General features: G+C 46.0%; 1 protein-coding gene across 1 annotated transcript in view; it reads left to right on the forward strand.

Moving 5' to 3' along the window:
- The window catches only part of LOC142583051 (uncharacterized), a 47,086-nt gene that overhangs the window by 20,738 nt on the left and 4,754 nt on the right, over positions 1-21,594 (forward strand). Inside the window, exons 5-10 of the mRNA XM_075693322.1 lie at positions 5,029-5,250; positions 6,170-6,270; positions 6,746-6,879; positions 7,519-8,350; positions 9,686-9,853; positions 19,138-19,275. Of these exons, the coding sequence (XP_075549437.1) occupies positions 5,029-5,250; positions 6,170-6,270; positions 6,746-6,879; positions 7,519-8,350; positions 9,686-9,853; positions 19,138-19,275 (1,595 nt within the window). The remainder of the gene's footprint in view (positions 1-5,028; positions 5,251-6,169; positions 6,271-6,745; positions 6,880-7,518; positions 8,351-9,685; positions 9,854-19,137; positions 19,276-21,594) is intronic.

Here is a 21,594-nt window from a genome sequence, read left to right on the forward strand (position 1 = left end):
AAGCTTACAGTGGTCACTTCCAGAAAAAGAAAAGGAAAAGCAGAAAACGACCACAGATTTCTTTCATAAATAAAAGGTGATGCTTCCAGAGGGGCTTTCACTTTTTCCATCGTCGAATAGAGCCTTTTGTTTATCACTTCCGTTACATTGAATTTCATTTAATTCGAATTCAGCGAGTGTCCCCATAAAGTATGGACTAATGAGCTTTTACTGTACTATTAGTAAATTGAGATCTCTTTGAGAGCCTTTCATCCTGAATTGTTCATTCAGTCCTGCTGGTTAATTTGACTGTCCTTAGGCGTTAGGAACTTAGACCATACCTTTAATCATAATTCATTCGCCTCATTGTACAGTGGAATCTCGATGATACGAATCTCATGGGGTCACGAAAAATATTCGTATCAGCTGAAATTCGTATCATCGAAACAATTAAAACTAGCTAAATTAAAAAGTCAGACGTGAACTCACTCAGGCACACAATGTAAAAAGCATTTATTTCTTGAAGAAAAAGTCTCTAATGTCCTTCTGCTTTTTCTTTGTCAGTTCAATTAGCAGACTTTGTTCAAATCCATAAAAACGCGTGCATGTGTCGTCGCTGATTTCATTCGCGGCCATAGCATTCCTCAGAACTTTGGGCGCATGCAGCGTTTCAGCCGCCGGTAGTGGTCCTTCGCTGTCGCCCACGTCACAAAGAACGCGGCTTGAAGCACAGCAGCCACTCTGTCGGATGGCACGCGGAAAAGGAGGAAAAGCACAACAGCAACAAAAGTGCCACCGCTTCAAACTCATCGCGCCCAGTCGCGGCCTCCGTGCTGTCCGACGCCGCGTCCGTGCCTCCGCACCAAAAGAGAGAGGGAGAAATCGCTTAAAACTGCGCGCTGTTCTCTTTCAAGGCGCTTTCACACTACATGAAATATCCGGCGAGCGAAGCGGATTCGGCCACTTTTGATGCCGAGGAGGGCGGAAAAAGGCGTGGTGAAGGCAATCGGTCCAGGACCCATTTTTATCGCTTTCGCCGCCGCCGGAAGTTGCGTTTTTGACGTCACAACCCGTCTAATCTCAACATGGCAGCCAGCATGTCTGAGCAACCGGCCTTTTCCATGGAAATTGAGTTGAGTACATTGAGTTGCAGAGGAGAATCGTGACAATTTCTTCTTCCGACATTTCCTCGGCTTCTGAAAAGCTCGCCATCGTGCTGTGCTCAGTATCTCGCAGCTGGAAGCCCAGCAACGGCGCAATACAAGCAGACGCAACAAAAGCCCGTGAACGAGAGGCACTCACGTGAACTCTCGTCTCGTTCGCGAAGTCGCAAAACCAAAAAGGAAACTGCGACGAGATCTCGCTGTCGTCGCGGAAAACTGAGAAGGGGCGGCGGATCCGCTGATGCGCGCCTCAACAGATGAGAACACGCTCCCTTTTTTCCGGCGAGCGAATCCACTTCGCTCGCTGAATTTTTGTAGTAGTGTGAATGGGCCTTCAGTGCCGTCGGTGGGGCTCATGCTCTCGGTCGCGTCTGTCCGTGCGCTGGAATCGTGCCAACTGTGGCCTCTCCTCCCCGCAGCGATGCAACCTCCTCCCCTCCTTAGCAACCGGCGCGCCGGTGGGGGGCGCAGCTGCGCATAGCAACCGTGACGTCACACAGTAGCAGTAAAACGAGCGCGCGCGCGTCGGCGGTGGCAGCTGCACTTGGCTGCACCGCCGCTCCTACGCCAGACGTTTCGTTGCAGTCGGGTGAGTGAGACCCATAGCTCCGAAGCAGCCCAGTGATTGCGCGCCAAGCGGTTCGGGGAAGCAGCAGTGGACGCCGGATTCCCCCAACACCAAACGCCAGAAGAACAGGGAGCGAATGCGCATGCGATGACTGAACATGTCACCAGATGCGAAAGCTAGGGAGGCAGAACGGAAACGGCAACAGCGACTGATTAGATCGCTGGGTACCAAAGGCAGGGAAGCCGAACGAAAGCGGCAGCAGCGACAGGCGATATCGCCGAACACCAAAGCGAATGAATTGGAGCGCAGACGGCAGCAGCGACCGGCCATTTCAACGAACAGCAAAGCCAGGGAAGCGGCGCGCAAACGGCAGCAGTGTCTGGCTTTCGCCAAGCACACTTTAACATTTCCAAAGTGTCTTCGGTAATTTTTGTATCAACCGACGCGGGTCGAAAATTTATTCGTAACAACCGTTCTCTAGTACGTTGCAACGTAATGGGGCTCGGCCAGGACCTCAGAAAAATTCTTATCATCCAGAAATTCGTATTAGCCGTGATCGTATCATCGAGATTCCACTGTAGAGTGTACATGATGCTGGTGTCTAGCATAGCAGCAATGATGCAGTTGTCTAGCAGCTCAACAGCTTGCCAGGAATGCGGAACCCCGCGTTGGCAGTTTCAACACGGTTGCAAGTACAGAATTCAAACAATGCAGCAGAAACGCAACGTTGTAAGTACAAATGTATTTACCATATTTACACGACTGTAAGTCGACCCTCCCATATCTGTGACAGGAAAAAGAAAAAGAGAAGCATACCCGAGGGTGCATTCGATAACGAAAATTTATTGGTAGCTGTCATGGTCGCTGGACTACATGCCTTCACTTGTGCCATCGTCCTCACTAGTGATGCCATCGTCATTGCTGCTACGGTTCCACAGCGCGTTGTCGTCCAGGGAAATTCCACATTTGGCAAACGGTCACACCACAACATCTTGTGGAACAGCAGCCCACGCCGAATGCACCCAACCACACACAGCCGTCAGGGAGGCTCTTTTGATGGCGGTTGGCGTAAGTTTGTGGCCTTCTACCGCCAGCCACTCATACTGAAGGCGGAGCAGGTCCTTAAAAGGCGAAGATCTGGGCTTGTTTCATAACCATGTCGCACTTCACTGGCAGGGACCGATCACGCATTTCAGCGACATACGCTGCAAGCTTAGACTACAGCTCCGATAAGCGTCCAGACTTTGGCCCGTGGGAAATTCTTCACTTGCCGTCACACTTGAAAATTTTGCTTCACTGCAGTCGGCACTATCGCACCGACCGTTCAGAAACATTGAACTTGCGACCCGCTGCGCAGTGATTTGTTTCTTCGGCGTAAAGGATGGCAGCCCTCTTGAACGCTGCTGTGAACGAGCGGCAAATATTTAGTGGGCCTAGAGCACTCATGACAACTGAGGAAGCATGGAAGTAGCATGTAGCTGGCAGTCAAGTCGAATGCGTCAAACTAAGAGCTACAGGGAAAGAGAAACATGTGAGCGGTGTCTGCTCTTCCATGAACTATCTATACTCCCTGCAAGTGCTGCTGTTCTGAGGGTGCTGCCGCGAATGGAACAGCGGCACTTCCATCAACTATTGACCCCCCCCCCCCCCCCCATGAGTGTTGTGCACACAGTGAAAATCTAAAAAATGTTGAAAAGCCCTTCCGAAAAGCAAACAAATGCGCAGGGTAGCGAAAAGCTACGGGTAGGGCCATAGAGCAAAAATAAAATTGTAGCTACGTTGTAGTTTTCCTGATATCTCGTTGGTCTTGCTTTTTTGGCGGTGCCATGTTTTGGTTTCGATTATAAGTTGACCCCCCCCCCTCTTCATGTTTTCAAATGAAAAAAGATAGATTGACTTACAATCGTATAAATGTGGTAGTCTTTTAGAGCAACAGATAAGTACGCATGCCACATTCTTGGTGTACACACAGCAAGGAGAGAAGGCTGAAAGGGTCACACGGAAAAATGAACTTGATAGCCGGAAATGTAGACAAGGATTTATTGAGATCAAGTATACAACTCCTTAAAGGCGCTTTGAAACACTTTTTAAACAAATCATTCTCTTGCTATTAAAAGATGTTGTCTCTCATCGGCCAAGTATTAGTGGAGTGTGGCACCAATAGGCATCTTTCCTTCTCTTTTTGGCGCCACTAGTGCACTGGAAGCTACACGGGGCGAAGCCCCGTTTTACATTTGAGTGTCTTGGCGGCAAAAGGGCTCATTGCGGCCACCCCGTGGCAGCCACAGTAGACTATGCTATGCAGCACACTGCTGTCATGTAGAAGGCCATGCACAGCAGGCACAGCTACACCCAATTGCGTGTGCAAAGATGAAATTATTTTTCTGTCTTTTTGAGATCGCAGACATATGTATGTTTAGTTTACTTAAACTTAGCAGTTATTTATTACTGAGAATGTCCTCGAGATGATATAATCAGCCGATAGTGTTTTTGGGTCCGGCTGCTTGTGGATGATGCTGCATGATGATATTGCAGAAGTGAGAGCAGGCGATTGTTTGCCGTGTTTGACACGAGATTGTAAATTCCCTGCTGCATGCAGTGCAGTAATATTTGGCTCACATGTTCGCAGCAACCTCTATGACAGATCGGTGGTGTTTTCTTACTATGTTAAAGAAGTGTTTCAAGGCACGTCTAAAGGGGAAATTTTCAGGCTTAACGTTTCTATCATTTTTTTCACTTCTTGGTGGCCTGTTTCAAGGGCGTCCTCAAACCTCCGCATTTCAAACCTGATATTTTGCTTAGCGTACAATATTTGCTGGAGAAAGTCAGCGTAGCTTATGAGGGGTAAAGGCTTTGCTTAACCTTCTAACTCTTCATCCCGAGCTGTATTTGTCATTGGTGATTTTGCCAGTATCACCAATGAAGAGTCGCACTTGTTAAGCCCGACGTGCTGCTCTCATTGCCCGAGACGAATTATGGCCAGCATGGGGAAAGCTGCCTTCAAGAGCAGCTTCTAATTTTCATTTTTTGGTTCATTCTAACCAGAAACCACTCATGTAATATATATTCAGAATCAGAATTACAGAAAAAGTTATGACTACATAAAAAGAAAGTTTGGGAAATATGCTATATTTTTCCAGAATTAATTTGGAGTTTAAAGGTTTAAGCTAACGAAACAAAGTGTGTAGAGCATGGCGCAGAATAGCAAGAAAGGTATGTGTGTTTGGTTTCACCCTGCAAAAGGTGACAGTGCTATGCAGTGTCCTCTTCGTCGCCTTTAGTTGTGGCAGGATTGACAGTGGGTGTTCACGTGTGCAGCGATGCTTCCACGGTGCGGAGCGTGCGCTCACTTCGCATCAGCCGGCTGCGAGCAGAGCTGCGCAAGCGCTATGAGGTTCTGTGCAAGCGGCAGGCGGCAGCACGGCCTGCTCTGGAGAAGCAGGATGCCCTGGTGCGGCACATGGCACGGGCGGCAGAACTCTGCCCTGATGCAGCTGCCCGGCTCCTCATGAGTGATGGTGCCTCCAACAGCATAACAAGGTGAGCGGGTTGGCCCTATACCCAATTCCTAGTGCAGGCAGGAATTCAGTACTGCGAGGGCACAATGTTGGCATTAAAACTCTCTCTCTCTCTCTCTCTCTTTGTTGAGATATTTTTAGGATGTCAGTTGAGGATATCTGTACAATGGTTCCATTCTACCAGTACTAAAGTAAGGTGCAAAATTATCATGTCACGTCATGAGATGACTAGAATTGCAGTGCCCACACTGCTTTTGAGCACAATGGAAGCTGTATTTGTGCATTCATTCAGTAAATAAAAGTGTGTACGTAGGAAGCATTTGTTTGTTTTCTTGATAACGTCGGTAATATGCATTCAGTTAATTTGGACATTTCTTTCAGTCCCGTGAAATCCGATTTAACGAGGTTTTATTGTAAATTGAGTTTTCGGTGAAAATATTGATCCATGAAGCGAGGAAATTTTAAGATTAGCGTAAAATGAGTTGCAGGTTTCGAAAATGCCAATCTTAAAAAGTTTGGTTTTATTTTCATTATTTTTTCCTCCTAAGACTCGTGTTGCCATTTGAGAGACAGGAAGATAGCAGTTTGGATTAGCGGAAAGGGATAGCCAATAGCCTAGGTGAAATTAACAGGAAGAAATAAATTTGGGCAAAATAATTTGAGTAATGTGAGGTTTAAAGCAGATAACAGGTGATATGTTAGTTGTAGAATGGGTGCTAAGGGAGAAGAGAAGCACAGTTAAAAATGTTGAACTAAGTGGTGTTATGGAATCTGGAAAATCACAGGTATAAGATGGAGTCAGCTGATAGAGCAACCTCACCCAGCAAGGTTGCTGGGAGGGGCTGTCGTCCTGCAGCTTAACTAAAATAGGCTGATGAAGGATGTCCAAAAGATCATGCTTGCATTTGTTTGATTTGTCTTTCTTTTCTGCCTCTTTTCAGGCCCAAGCCTATGCCTCTTGAAAAGCGTACCTGCTGCTATAAGCATGAAAATGTGGTCTGCGCCATGCCTGCTCTTCCTTACACAAGGCACTGTACAAAGCGTATCCTTGATGCAGAAGTAATGCCAACATGTTGCTGTCGCTGCTTTCTAGTGTGTCCCAAAAACAGTGGGGCAGACAAATGTGGGTCTTTTTTTCTTGTTTTATGTGAACCTGTGAATGCTTGCCACAATGTTGCACAAACAGGAGCTCTATGGGCAGTGACATAATCATTGCTATACTTTTGCAACCGCATGTGAGTGTGCCTGAAGCACCAGGAGGTCTGTGGCAGCCACCTGCATATGTGCACCGACACCAGAATGTACCATATTTACTAGATTCTAATGATGGCATTTCTAAGCTATCATCACTGGAATTGAAAGTGTCTGGAATCTAATCCTCTGGTAGCTTCGTGCTATAGCTATAGCTATAGTATTCTAGACACTATCGTAATGTATGTAAGGCATGTAAGGTAATGTAGTACACATGCCAGCGAAGTGAAAAAAAAAAAAAACCTCCTTAACCATCATTACATTAGACATAATGTACAATGTGGACCAGCTCCTGTTTGAGCACTGCACTGCGAAATTTGCGGACAACACGCAGTGCTGTGTTCCAGTGTTTGACATGTGCCACGAGCTGCCCCTCTGTCCGGAACATGCCAAAAAGAGAGTGAGTGTACACCTCATCCTTTCATGGACGCTGCCATTTTACTCGGTGTCATTGTGCTCCGGCAGGGGACGTTGTTCACTGTGCTGCTCATAGCTGATGGACACTAAAAGCACCCTCTTTTTTGGCATCATATTCACCATTCTTTCTTCTTTTTCTTTCATTTGTGGAGCAGTTTGTAAGTAGACTTGTGGATGGATTTTTTTTGGGACTTTTCAACAGTGCTGCCTCATTTCCTATATCACCATTGTATGATGGCAACCAAATGCCTGCTAACTTTGACAATTTTATTGTAAAATGCCCGATTCTTAAAACTTCTTTACAATTGTCATAATGACCACAGTAATTTTAGATTTTTCCCTTTCACAGAAAGCAGGTCTGAAATAACATAAATGTTTGCCACCTATGAGCTAATTTTAGAGCGTCTGCATTTCAATCTCGGCAGCCCAAGCGCTTGTTCACCTTCGAACTTTGCATAGCCATAGACATCACTCTTTCTGGGCTCTTTGCGTGGCATTCTCTAATGTTGCCTTGTGTGTATTCCAATAGTTCTGTGCTCATTCTGTGTTAAGACACCAGTAATTTTGCCATTTAAGCTTTCTCACAAAGCTTGTGTTCCCCTACTCTTTCCATGTTTTTCAGGACAACTACAACAAAATGGCAGCTGAGCCCAAACCCAAAAAGCCCCGCAAGAAATCTAAACCTCCTGCGCTGACACGACCACCTAAGAGGGGCAAGAAGAAGAAAGCTGCAGCTCCAGGCATGACAACACCACCTCCGATGGCACACTCTCCATCATCATCATCATTTTCATCATGTGTGCCACTCGAAGTGCTCATCCAGTCACCCGTATCCTCCTCGTCTTCCTCCTCTCCATGCTCTTCGCGATCACCCCCATTCCTCGGTGGCAGTGACTCCTCACCAGCTCTGCTAGGCAGTTTGGTGCCAACGGGGCCGTCTGCTCAAGCATCTGCACTGACAACACCGCCCAGTGGTGTGGGTGCCCAGCAACCCCTACTGCAGATGGTGGCAGCCGGGTGCTCCACTGTGCGCATAAAGACGGAGCCAAAGTCTCCAGTCATGCTGCACCACTCGCTACCCTCCTCCTCTTCCGGTTCTACCGCCCACACAATGCCCATCTTGACGAGCCACCCCATGCCAAGGTCAACAGTGACGGCAGCCCACCTTTCTATGGCGGCAGCGGCGGCCCCTCACATCTTGGCAACAACCCGAGCGATGGCTGTCCACCATCCGCCACTGACAGTGGCTGCCACTACCCCCACCACAGCAAGCCATCTGGTGACTGCTTCGGCAGCAAGTATGCTGCCCGCTGTGACACACCCGTCATCTACAGCACACCTAGTAACCAGTGCACCAACAGTTGTACGACCAGCCATGGTGAATCACTCACACATGGTGACGCAAACCACTGTGACTGTACCGCATTCCTCAACCATGGCATTGGAGGCACCTGGTAAGTGCAGATTACATTTTTCTCACTATATGTGCAAACAAATTTACCAGACAGTACTGTGCAGGGATGGAAGCGCTGCGCCAAACCTTTGAGCTGCGCTAGCGTGCTCCAAAACATGAATCTTGAATGAAGTAATTAATTGTGCACATTGCTTTACAACCACACAGCCATAGCCTTGTGTTTGTACTATTGTGGATATCATTGAGTACTGCAATATTGCAGCTCTGGTAGTCCCAGAGAGCGTCTACGGCCTCTGATTGGCTCGAAATACTGCTTTTAGAGAAGTTCACATCATGGCGCAATTCAACGACATCCAGAAAAGCACTCCTGGACTCAAAACCAAGACAGTTTCAGGTGTGGCATCTGGGATGTGGGAGGGTGTGGTTAGCTGTGGCGCAATCTCTCTCTCTCTCTTGAAACTTGGCAGTAGGAAAATTATAAACATATATGCATGTTTATAATTCTTATGCATTCACATACTACGTGAAGCAGCTAAAGATAACTTGAACTGCCACTCTTTATATGCGGTAGCCATGAAGAAAAACCATACTGTCAGTTAAGTGAATATGTAAGTTGTAGTTTGTTGGCAAGTAGGCATTTTAGTTATACATTTTAGTGCCCGCTTGTATGCCCTTTTGGTAAGTTTGTGTCAGTGGTGAACACTGTGCCTGCAACGTCCCAAATCTATGTCCGCCCACGCACCACATCCGGTCGCCGATTTGACAGCTTGGCACGATGACAAATCACCTGCTTGCTCTCGTGAAACTTCTAGACCACAAATCTCAAGGTACAACACTGATTGTGCCTCAAATTTCGATCCTACATATACTCCATTTCCTGCATGACCACATGTTGAAAGCATTCTAAGGGGAATTCTCTTAAGATTAGTGGAACTTTTTACATAAATAAGGCTCCAAGTTGCATTTCTTGGGCTGGCTGCCTTGGTACACTGATCCGCTTAAGAGCAGGAATGTTCTTTCTCCTTTGATGGGGGGGGGGGGTATTCTAGGAAAAGGAGTCGCCTGTTTCAGAAACAATTTTTAAAATTCTTGCGAGTGGGAATAAGATCACAACGTTGAAACAAATGTGCACCATGTTTTCCATTGAATGAATAATATGAACATCAGGAATGGCAAATCTGTAGTATGCATTAGTTTCTGCCCATTCAGACACCTTAGGTTTCAATGACAGTTGACTTTTATTATTATTGTTGTTATTTTTTCTTGAGCACTTTTGATTAATTGAGGTGCATTCTATGTAAGATATGGCTGAAGTGGACACATATTGAGCTTTTAGCAAGTGGCAATTGCTTATGTCTTTTGTTGCTCATTCTAGCTGCTGCAGTTGTGGGAGCTTTGGGTGCTGCCACCTCAATGGTCGAAAGCTATGGCTATGTGCCTGTGGTGGCTGCCAGCAGCATGAACACTGAGACTGTGGCAAAGGAACTTGTGGAGAGAATAGAGCCTGACCTGGCAACAGATCTCGAGAACCAGTTCTCACCAGGTGCGTTTTGAGCAGTCTTGCTTGGTAGAGTTCTTTTGATGGGCACTGTTAATTTTGGACATTTGTGCCAGTATTTGTATATAATAAGGGTGTCTACCAACCGGGAAAACCGGGAATTCTCAGGTATTTAGAGTAGTCTGGAAAAAGTCAGGGAAAACTCAGGGAATTTGGGCCTCTATCAGGGAAAATTAGCGGCAATCTTATTGAAAGGGTCGAAAGTCGCAGTAATGCTGGCTCGAGCAACAGACAGGAATTGTAATGAATCGTCTTTGACGCCCTGTCGTCGGCTGGAGGAGTTGCCAATGTGCAGTCAACGACCGACTTTCCGGATTCCCGATGATGTGGACGGCTTCGCGGCACCGCCACGTACCCCATAGAATCAACGTATCAGAACGTGTCAAATTTCGGATGCAAGAACTCTTCGCCGTCCGATTTTCCGGACGTTTTGCCGTGATCGCAGGTCCGAAACGGCAATAATCAAAGGCACCACCGCTGCCGTCTTGATTACTTTGCCACCTCGAACCGGCACTTTCTCATGCAGATCCGCTGGCAGCCGTTGCCACCACTGCGGCAACGCTAGGCCTAGCTGCTTCGACGTTCGCTATGAAGCTTCTTGCTGTTGGGTGCCGAGTTTTTTATTGAAAGAATTAGCTGCTGTCAGCGATTGCACGGACTCCGCCTTTGTGGTCCTCGCGATTGGCTTAGAAACTTAGAAAACACGGTGCGTTGCATAATGCCGGTTCCCGAAAGTCAGCTTCGCCTCTCTACAGAAATGTTACATGGTGAAGCATAAGCAAAAGTATTGCAGTGAAGCATAACAATCGTAGGAAGGGGCTATTGCCACGGAACACAGTATGTATTTCTTAATTATACACACGTGCACCCGGTATTTCCTGTCGCAGTACGAGCGCCGATATGCCTAATATGTGTACCGACAGGCCTTCAGAGTGTTTTTGAACGTGCCTGTGGCGCTTTGAGCCCCTAAGGGCAGTAAATGACACGCATTTATTTTTTTTCCAACTGGCTGATTTTTCTGAACGTTTTCGCGACCCCTAGGGAGTTCTAAATATTGGTCGTGGACTGTGCAACTGACCAAGATGCTTCAAATGGTCCTTGGGGCGAACGAGTGGCAGGAGGAGGACAATAACAGAAATGATGTACGCATTGAGGAATAAACGGGAAAGGAAGCTTGCTGCCGCCCTTTTGAAGGAGCTTGAGCTCAAAGAACAAAGTTTTGGCTGATGCCGAGATGCAGGTGTCCCTCATCCAAACCAAAATAAGCTCTTTAAAGCAGTGAAACACAACACTCAGCCGTCGTGCACGGGCTGAGAGTATGTCAGGACAGTTGAGGTTGACTTACGAGTGGTTGAGAGAGAATCTCAATTGTGACAGTGTTCGGTTCTCATACCACTGAGCTTGCTATCAGTTGATAGAAATAGCTCATATTCGAATATATTTGCTTCTATGTGCATCTCCTTTTTATTCGTATTTGTGAATGTCCGACTTCATTTGCAATTTTTTTGAAGACACTTTATTTGCTGTGCATTTTACTAACCCCTGCCTTCTATTCTCTTTTTGAATAACATAAACACTACTCCTTAGTATTCAAATTGGGTTAAGTCGCTTTTTTATTTTTTTTCATGTGCTTACTAGAGAGTGACAGCATCAGGCGATATGGTTTCAGCCCGTCTTGACATAAAACATAGTTCTGCATCATTCAGGGAAATGTGCAAAGGCACTCAGGGAAAACCTGGAAAACTCAGGGAATTTGGAAATTTCAACTCGATAGGCACCCTGATAATAAAATGTGTAATTTCTTTGCATTTCCTTTTACTTGGACAGGTTTCAGTTGCTGAATTTTCTATAATTTCATGATTCCGTTTCACCTAGTATTGTGCTGAAGGAAGGGCATAGAACAAACATAAAAGAACGAAATGTGGACATACGTTTGTGCCATGCATTTCCACCAGCTAGCCTCGGTCATTGCATTACTGAATGTTCTATAATTTGTTTTAATGCAATCAAATTATAGAGGTGAGTCGCGCTATGGCATCTGTGTGCAATTACAGTTGTGTCATGTACTTTGACCTTCAGTAATGTGAACAGTTTTTATTGCTGCAACTTTTGCCGGCATCAAAGTTTGCACACTCTGTTGACACTTTCTCAAAGGGAAGCTGGAGCATTTGGAAAAGTTGAAATGGAGCAAATTTTTTTAGATTCTGGTCTCCAGAATTAAACAGGACACTGTAAATGATGACATCTGCCCAGAAACGTATCATTAAAGGCCAACAGCAGTGAAATTTCATTTTGGCGGAATTTGTTCTTGATGTGTAGTAAAGTGTAGTACCCGTATGAGGCTGGCGTAACACGCAGCTTCTGCCACTGTCTGGCGTGAATTGGCCATGCTGTTGCTTTACGTGTCATCCTCATCACTGTCGTTAGGCGACACTTCGGTAGTAACAGAGACAACGATGGCGAAAACTCAAACCTAGAAAGTTGAACCTCGTAGCCGAAGTCTTTTCGCGATCCCAGCAGCACTACCGAGCATCATTCGCATTCCAAATGCCACACACCGTAGTGAACAATAGATCCCTCTCATGTGTCAGCTTCGACTTCGTGCCACGTTTGATAGCGTGAACAATGCGCACTTTTTCTTTTCGGGAAAAGTGCACATTGTTCACGGCATGACGCAAATCCTAGCTTGCATGACGCCACAACACAGGCCACTACTCTCCAGCCACAACGCTGTCTGGCTCGGCGCCGAAATGATGTTGATGTTGATATCAATGTGGCTTCACTCTTCCAAGTGCCCTCTGCGTTAGCGCTTGGAGGCCGTTTTGATCTCTGAGGCTCGTTCTTCTGCCTGGCCAACCTACCGCCGTGATTGCACTACGAGAAGTTCAAGCCACTGCGGGTTAGCCGATATATACGCAATAAGCTAGTACAGTTTATGTGAATACAAAATGCATGATGTTCAATGGCTCTTGAGTAGGGGATTTGACTTTACTACTTTTAAAATGAAACTACTGTTTAAGAGGGTACAATTTCATGAGGTTTTACTGTATTTTGAGCTCAAATATAACATACGTTTTTGCATGCTTTCAGTACAGTTGAACTCACTTGTAACAGCATTGAAGTGTCAAGAAAACCTGGTTGTTATAACCGATAATGTTATAAGCAGGTTGCAGGACAAAAGCAGAGCGGGACAATCAAACATTTTAATTAGACTGAAAGGAGTACAGTCGAACCCACTTATAGCATTATGATTTTAAGGGGAGACGCTCCTCGAAGCAACTTTATTTTTATTACTTGTATTAGAGGTTTCAAAATTCAGTCAAGTATAGAGTTTTCTATGCAGATTTCAAATATGGCACTTTTTGTGTAGCTGTTGTAGTTTTAGAGTTATGCGATGCACAGTGCCAAAATATAGTCGTCTTTATGGGCACTTCTTTATGTAATAAATTTTCACGAAAAGCATCATGCTGTAGCTTGTTCAGCTCTGTAGATCGCAAAGTGCTGATATCTAGCCGAACAGTGTGTACAATTACTGAAACTTTGGAAAAAAATTAGAACATTTCAACTGATTTTTTCTCAATTCTATGAAATGTAACCGTGTACTTTTGCAACTTACTGCTTCGAGATATTGCAATTTCAAGTAGATATTAGCACTGTGGATATCTTCAAAGGTATGTATGCCAAATTTCGTTACTGTAAGGCTATTGTAAGTGCACAAGGTTATCTTCATGTGATTGTGAAAAAAATTTGTTGAAGTGTCCTAATTTTTTATAGTTCCAGTAATTGTACACGCTGTTTAAATAGACATCGGCAGTTTTCGGTCTACAAAGAGCTAAATAAGCTACAGCACAAGGTGTTTTGAGAAAGTTTATTACACAATAAAGTGCCCGCAAAATCACTCTATTTTGCCATTGTGGAAGACTTAACTCAAGAACTATAGCAGCTACACAGAAATTAATGACATATTTGAAATATGCTTGAAATGTTCTATAAGTGGATGGATTTTCAAATCTTTAGTACAAATATTAAATGTTTTTTCGAGGAGCGTCTCCTCTTAACAATGCCTTGTGTGGGTTCTATGGGAATATAAATTACTTATTACAATGTTCCCATGCCTCATTACTGGCTATAACAATTAAACCTAACTACTGGGGGTCCTTGCTGAAAAGAAAAAGAAAGCAAAATCAGAAAAATAAAATTTACAGTCACTTAAGTATCCTTAAGTAATTGGAATGCGAAAGCATTAGGATTTGTCTGAGTTATCGCGTTAAATTAAAACTCCACTTTAATCCACCTTTCTCTGATCTGTACCAACCCCGAGCTACTTTATTCCACCTTAATCCAATTTTGGGAGTGGGCCACGATGTCCATCCGGTGCCGTGGCTATTCACCATGTGATTTGGCATTGTGAGGCGCAGCAGGTCTAGCACCAGGAACGTCACGTCATCACTTGCTATTGTAAGATTTGGGGTTGGGCATGTCAAAAGGGATAGCTGGCCCATGCCGTTGTCTGACTCCTCCACACTAAGGACATTGTTGAAGGCATCAAAACGAGAAGTACAGTCGAACCAGACTATATCAAACCCGTTTACATAGAATTATTCTGTATGTCGAACAATTTCTGAACACCATATAGTTACAGTGAGTATATATAGCAGAAATTACGCTTATACTGAACAAAAATAGCAGCGACTCCCGATATATTGAACGACAAGTGGTGCAAAAGTGCCCCCAGAAGTTGGCCTTTCCTCGCGGTAGCGGGGAAACCTGGTGGCGCGGCTCCATCCAGCCGCTCTCCCTACCGTGACCGCACTGCGTTGGGCAAGCCGTCGACACCCCCCTGCAGCACTTGCTCGACAGCCAATCAGAGGCGCTTGTGCCCACGTCGTGCCAGGTGGCGCAAGTGCGAGTTGTCCCGCTGCTTTTCTGGTTCATTGTGTTTGCGTCTTGTGGGCCTTCTCCCGTAGCGTTGCAGTGATGAAGCGGCGGAATAGCTTTTCAAGTGAAGCTTGAAATCGTAAATTGGGTCGAATGCAGTGAAAAGTCGGATGACTCCGCAGTGTGCAAGATTACCAGGAGTACTCTCAGCACGATCTTTAAGGGGGAGATTAGGGCTAAAGCGGACAAACTTGTGACTCGGTGCCCATGGCACCTGATGCGTACGCATGGCCGTGTACAAGTGTTTCATCTGAAATTGCTTCAGATGGCTTCCGCGTAAAATCTGATGACTGCGACTGTAAATTCTGACTGTAAATTCTGATGAGTGCGACGAAGCCGTTGCCGGTGTTGCCGAAGTTTGGAGCGAGCTGTCAGAATTTCCACAAGCCATTGACGAGCCAACGGTCGGCAAGTTTGTGAGTGCAGATGATGGTATCACGACTATGGGAGAGCCCGAAAACAAAGACTACATTGCCGACATGGTACCGAGCGCAAGTGAAAGTGGGTACAATGAGGAAAGCAACAATGGTCCTTTGCCCACATCCTCCAAGGTGATTGACGAACTCGAATTAGTCCGGTGCTTCTGTGCGAATGTGGAAGGTTGTAGCCTCAGCAGCTCCAACTCTAGACAATCTGGAGAGGTGCATGCGTCGCAGGTAGCAAAATTGCCCAAGCAGAAAAGAATACAGGGCTATCTCATGCGAAACTAAGCTAGTTTCAACAATAAAGTGATTTTTATACATGGTATGTGTTTTTATGACATCCAATTCTTTAGCAGGCTTGTATAGAATTATGCCCTATAGTGAACTGATAGGCATCTTTTTGCAAGTTCGATGTTGTCAGGTTTGACTGTACTGGTTTTATTTACAATATCTACTTGAGGAGCCGAGAACGTTACATCTCATCAGTCTAGCATGATTGAGTTGAAGCACACTGAGCAGTCGAAAAAGTCTGCTTAATCCCCTTCTGTCCTCCCTAGATTCCTAGGCCAGGGAAATCTGCTGCCCCACCTTCGTCCAGTCTGAGCGTTCAAAGTCGTCAAAGGATTTGCGTTGAGGGCGAGGGTTCACGCAATCACCTTTGTTTGCTGAACGCACAAAAAGGAGGGGAGTTTTGTAGACGGGGATTGTCACGCTTGACTCAAGTTGGCACATATTGGTTCCTGGGATGACCCAGCAGTTAGCTAGAATGTCTGTCGAATGACCGTGGCAGTTGCTGGAGTCAGTGAGGAAACGCCGTAGGACAACGTTTTCCAAGAGTTTTTTTTTCTCCCATTGGTCCGTGAAGGCGACAGCAAACCAACAAACAACACTCGATTTGCCAAACATCTCGCCTTGCTGGCGCTGGAGCTCTGTCAGAGGTGGACGCGTTGTTAGCTTCACAAAGTGATTCGGCGCAGTGGAGCAGGAGAGGCTAGAAGGCTAGAACCCCCTCTGGCTGATCGTAACAGCATCCGATCTTAAGTCGGACGCTTGGCCGATTTTCCATTTCATGGGTCATACAAAGGCTTTCGCCTTAAAAAGAAACGCCAACAGCTTCACACCTGCCTTTGTCCTGCACACCCCATATGGCACAACTTCGTCGCCCTTCTCTCTTCCATCCTTCCGATGTTAACGATAATGTAAAAGGGCGATGGGCGCCCAAGGCCGGTGATGTTATGCGACAAAGGCATGCCCTGCAGGGTACATGGCAAAAAGACGAGTGTGGTGAAGTGGCTCACATTATTCCTTAATATTTTTTTTCTTTTATGTCGAGGAAATGCATGAAGGCATGCCATGTAGGTGGGGTGCAGGCACGAAAGCAGGTGTGGTGGTGGGGATTTGGGATTTTAATGGTGCAGCAGCCGTGCAGGCTATAATGCGCCAAGCACATGTTTTTTGAACTAGCTTATTTATTCAAATGTGGCAAAATGGTGTAAATGGCAAAGTAAAAATATAAGAGCATGAAATGTGCTACAGTTCCTGTAGGGTTCCTGTGGCCTTTAAATAATTAAAAGTATCTTCATATGACACGAGGTGTTCATTGCTCGATAATAGCATGGGATGGAAAGGGATTCTTTCTTTCGTAAAAAAAAAATTGAAATATCTTGGGTCTCCACTTTTCTAAAAAGCAGCTGTGGGGAGCGGCCTGCATTTTTTTATTTTCCCTAGAGGATTTTGCACTCTTTTTCCATTTGATGCACACACCCAGTAACCAGATTTAATTCTTATAACTTAGAATGTTAGATGGGAGCATTCTAGTAAGTGGTTTATCTTACGATAGAACACATACAAAAGTTGATGGTGCATTGGCTGCTCGTTGTTATATCCGATATGTTGCTAAAACTAGTATTGTAATAAGTGGGCTCGACTACATAACGAAATTTCACTGCCGCCACGAAGGAATACCGAAGCAATACAGTGCAGACCACTTACAATGTAACCGCTGTTAGCGCGGGACGGTTATAACATGGGTTTTTTTACCTCCGATATACCTCCCATAGAACCCAATGTATAGGTGGACCGTTTATTGCGTAGGCGCGCGAAGCAGAAACCGGTTATAGTGCAGTTCCTTTAAGCGCGCGACCATGAAATCGACGCACGAAGCACGGCCTTTTCTCAGATGCGTTGAGCACGGCCCGCACAGCCACACGGTTGCTGAGCGCGCAAATTTGGAGAAGGGAGAGCGTGGGCGCACGCGGGGAGAGCAGCACCGAAAAACAAAACAAAAAGGAGGAGAAGGGCGAGAGACTTTAGAGGAAGGAGGGCGAGTGTTTTCCTCACTATAGCAGTGTCCACTCAGGGTGCACGGAGTGCGGGGTAGAAGCGATAGTGGCGCCAGCGTACTCCTTTTTTTTTTTTATCAGTCTTTGTTGCATTTAGTGTGTGCATGTCGTGATCTCGTTGTGTTGTAGTTGTCCTCTGTGCACGTGTGTTGTCGAGCTTTTGTCATCACGGCGTCTGCGGCGTCTTCAAGCGAGAAGAGGCATGAGAAAGAGGCATGCCTAATTGCTGGAGACGAAGGAATGCGTTATAAGGGACATAGAAAGTGGGCTGAAGAAGGCGTCGGTGGCAGCCAAATACGGCATTCCCGACACAACCTTGTCGAAGGAGACAGAGAAATGCATTATAAGGGACATAAAAAGTGGGCTGAAGAAGGCGTCGGTGGCAGTCAAATATGGCATTTCCGACACAACTGTGTCACCCATATACAAGAACAAGGACAAATTGCAGCATCAACTGCAGCAAGATTCGTCTTCCCTGTCACGGAAGTGAATACGTATGTCGAAGTACGAAGACGTGGGCACAGTGCTCCTCAGATGGTTCCGTGAAGTTAGTGCTCAGAGCATACCAGTGAGTGGCCTCATGCTCCTGCAAAAAGCCAAGTCTCTTGGTGCTCTTTTAGGCCACAACGACTTCAACCCACTTAATGGATGGATCCAGTGATTCGAGGATCGCCATGGCATCAGCTGCAAAGTGGTGTGCGGTGAAAGCGGTGATGTCAGTGATGAGTCCATCAAAGTCTGGCTTCGCTTAAATTTGGAAACCATGCTGTCCACATATACGGACACAGACGTATACAATGCCGACGAAGCTGGCATATTTTATAACCTTCTGCCCAACCGCACTCTTGCGCTGAGAAGCGAAGCCTGCTTTGGCCGTAAGGCCTCAAAAGAGCCCATAACTGTGTTCTGCACTAACATGGATGGAAGCGACAAGCGCCGCCTGTTTGTCATTGGAAAATCAGCGAGGCCATGTTGCTTTAAAAAGCGAGAGTGCGTGCCAGTGACATACAAATCCAACAAGAAGGCGCGGATGACGCAAGACATGTTTACAAGCTGGCTTTGCAAGTTCAATGAAGACATGGTGGCAGAGAAGCGACAGGTCGTGCTCATTGCACTGCACTTCGACACATAGGCTGGAAAAATAATTGCTAGTAATTGTCATGTACATAATTTGTGACCGCTTCACCTAACATCATTTCTCACTAAGGTAGGCTGACATTCATTTTCTTGACTTTGAAGAGCAGGTATGAGTGAGCCACTTCGCAGTGTACTGATGGTAGCCGGGCACTGCCTCGAAGTTGAACTTGCCTTGTATCGCTGCTTTCATTGTGCTAGATGTTTCAACAGCATTGGTGCTTATTGGAGGTGATGCAGTTACCGATAATTTAATTGTCATCATTTTTCCTATAACACAGTGTCTGGCTGCATTATTACTGACAAATTGCTTCGTTACCAATTTCTGTGGGGGATTTATTGTCAGCTTTCTCATTGCCATTTACAAATTTGCATTGCATAAGTTTTGTGTTTGCCTTTATACTGTGTGTGACAGTTTGAAACTCCGTTACAGACACAATAGAAAAATCTTTGGAGCTGCCACTTGATGCAGCGGAACTGGCCAACCAGGCAACGAAGCTTCTTGAGGAGCATGACTTCACGGAGGTGTTGAACAAAATCTCTGATGATGCTTTCAGCGACTTCTTTGCAGGTATGCTTTGTATGCTGTCTAACGCCTTACCTCTGATTTATAGTCTTTAATCATAAATCTTGTGCCCTTATATACTGCTTAAGAAACAGTATTTGTGTTACTACCATTCCTGCCAGTTTTGCACAAGCGAGTAAACTCTGCATTCCTCGCACACGCACCTAGCCAGTCAGCGTGGCTTGGCCGAGACATCCAAGCTGTGGGTAGTGGGGATTGTAAGAGTAACATGGTTGTTTTACTGTGCTGTTAAATGCTTAAATAACTCTTGATTTTGGTATAGTTTCATTTTGAAGCAAATAAGAGTCACTTATTGCCAGTAGCCAGTCAGAGTTGCTCATACAGATGTGTAATCATCCAGTTTAGCCAGACCCATTTGAGAGTTACTGTGTACTGCTGCAATGCTGGAAGTGTAGGCGATACATCTTGTGACAGTAAGTTTATATAGAATTCAAAGAAGTGCTCTTGTGTTACACGACTGCTTAGCTTGATTGACGTTACGTTGCCTTGACCATATACAGTGGACATTCATTACAATGCGCTGCGATGATCTAGTGAAAAAGGTCCGTTATGTCCGAAGTCTGTTCTGTTAAAAATTTGGGTCGCGGTATGTTAAGTGGTGAAACTTGTGGGGATGCGCGACTCTCGCGCGTCCCCAGATATCGTTTTCCCCCCATCTCCTGCAATCCCGCTTCGCCGCGTGGCCTGCGTGACGCCCGCGGCGGTCGATGTGGTTGAAGCGCAGCGCGAGAGATGGCGCGAGTGTTGCGCTGCTACAGGCGGGGTTACTTGGGCGCCGGGAGACAAGGCGCTTCCTCTTTCCCGGCGGATCGGTGAACAGCGTGGACGTCCTGCGCGCGCGCCGACCCGTGCTTTTGCGAGACCGCCTCGCGTGGCCTGCCTTTGAACGCGCCACCGTTCGCGTGACCGTATGCGTGAATGACCAGGCGTTGGGATCCAGCATGGGGCAAACATATTCGCTCGCTATCCAGTCGCGGTGAGTCGGACTTCTAATTTGTCGCGCGCCCATCGGCATGTTTTGTGGATTGCAACTCGGCTAGCAGGCATTGATCTACGAAAGGTGCAATAAATGCCCTTGTGATTGTTTGCACTACTGTGTTGTCGTTCCTTTGTCCCAAGAGTATGGAGGAGAACCCCACAAACTGTGCACATACCGTAGTCTAACTTGTAAGCTAACAAAAAAACGATAAAAACGTTGAAATTGAAATAACGTCTAGATAAATGGGTTCATGCAGCAATTGTACAACAATGTGGTGTGGAGTCTTCCTATCCACTGGTTGCCGAATGCCTGCTGCTAACAAATGGCAGCTTCCCCATACTAGAGCCCATGTACACTTGCACAGTGGCAAGGTTAACAGCCGGCACAACGCAAGGAGCAGGCTGGCCCACGCTGTCGTGCCAGCTGTCCAGCCTTAATGTGATGAAAAATGAAGCATTCTCTAGGCATTTTACAATTGTCAGTGGTTGATTTTTAAAGTGTCGTATGCTACGGCTTCACTTCGAAGTCGGTTAGGTCTAGCGGCACCCTTGGCACTTCCTTAGAACTCAGCTGACAGCAGTCCGCTTGCGTGGTCTACACAAAAACTGAGTTGGCAGGGCATTGCGTGGTATGTTGCCTGCGGGAAGGGAAGCTGTTGCGAGGCCTCAAACGGCCAGAAATAGTTGCATGCAGCGCACTGTCGCACACATGCGTTGTCGCAGCAAGGTGCGTTGTAGTATTTGCACACAGTACGTTGTAGTTACACCATGTAGGCAAAATTCGCCCAAACATTTGTTTGTTGCAGCCAATGTCCATTATACCCAGGTCCGTTTGTTATAGCCAGCTCTATAAAAGGCAGAATTGGTTACATTGATAATGTAGGAAGATGAAACTAAGTGAGAAAAATAGTCTGTTACATCCGAAAGCATGTTGTATGCGGATCTGTTGTAACAGGCATGGACTTTGTTTCTTGGCATCATTCACAACGGTACACTTACAATTTTCTTTATTAACTAATGGGCTATTGTGGTTTATGTATGTAGTCCAGTAACCATAATAGGTTGTACAAGTGGAAGAGAATACTGCCAGCATTTTATGAACAGTTCCGTAAGCTAGCCAGCTTGCTCATGGTTTAAACTGTTGTAAGAAACTTTGCCTGCTGCAAGTGAATTTTAGGTGCTGAGCTGGGCTTGTGCATTCCAAGAAACCAGAGACTGAGCATGAGACACAATGTGAACCTAAAAGTTGCACGTAAGGCCTGTTATATAGTACTTGTAGCTAAAGGTGTAGAAACGTTTGAACTCTTTACTTGTGCAGACTGGTGG

This window comes from Dermacentor variabilis, chromosome 5, assembly GCF_050947875.1.
Source record: "Dermacentor variabilis isolate Ectoservices chromosome 5, ASM5094787v1, whole genome shotgun sequence".
NCBI lineage: Eukaryota > Metazoa > Arthropoda > Arachnida > Ixodida > Ixodidae > Dermacentor > Dermacentor variabilis.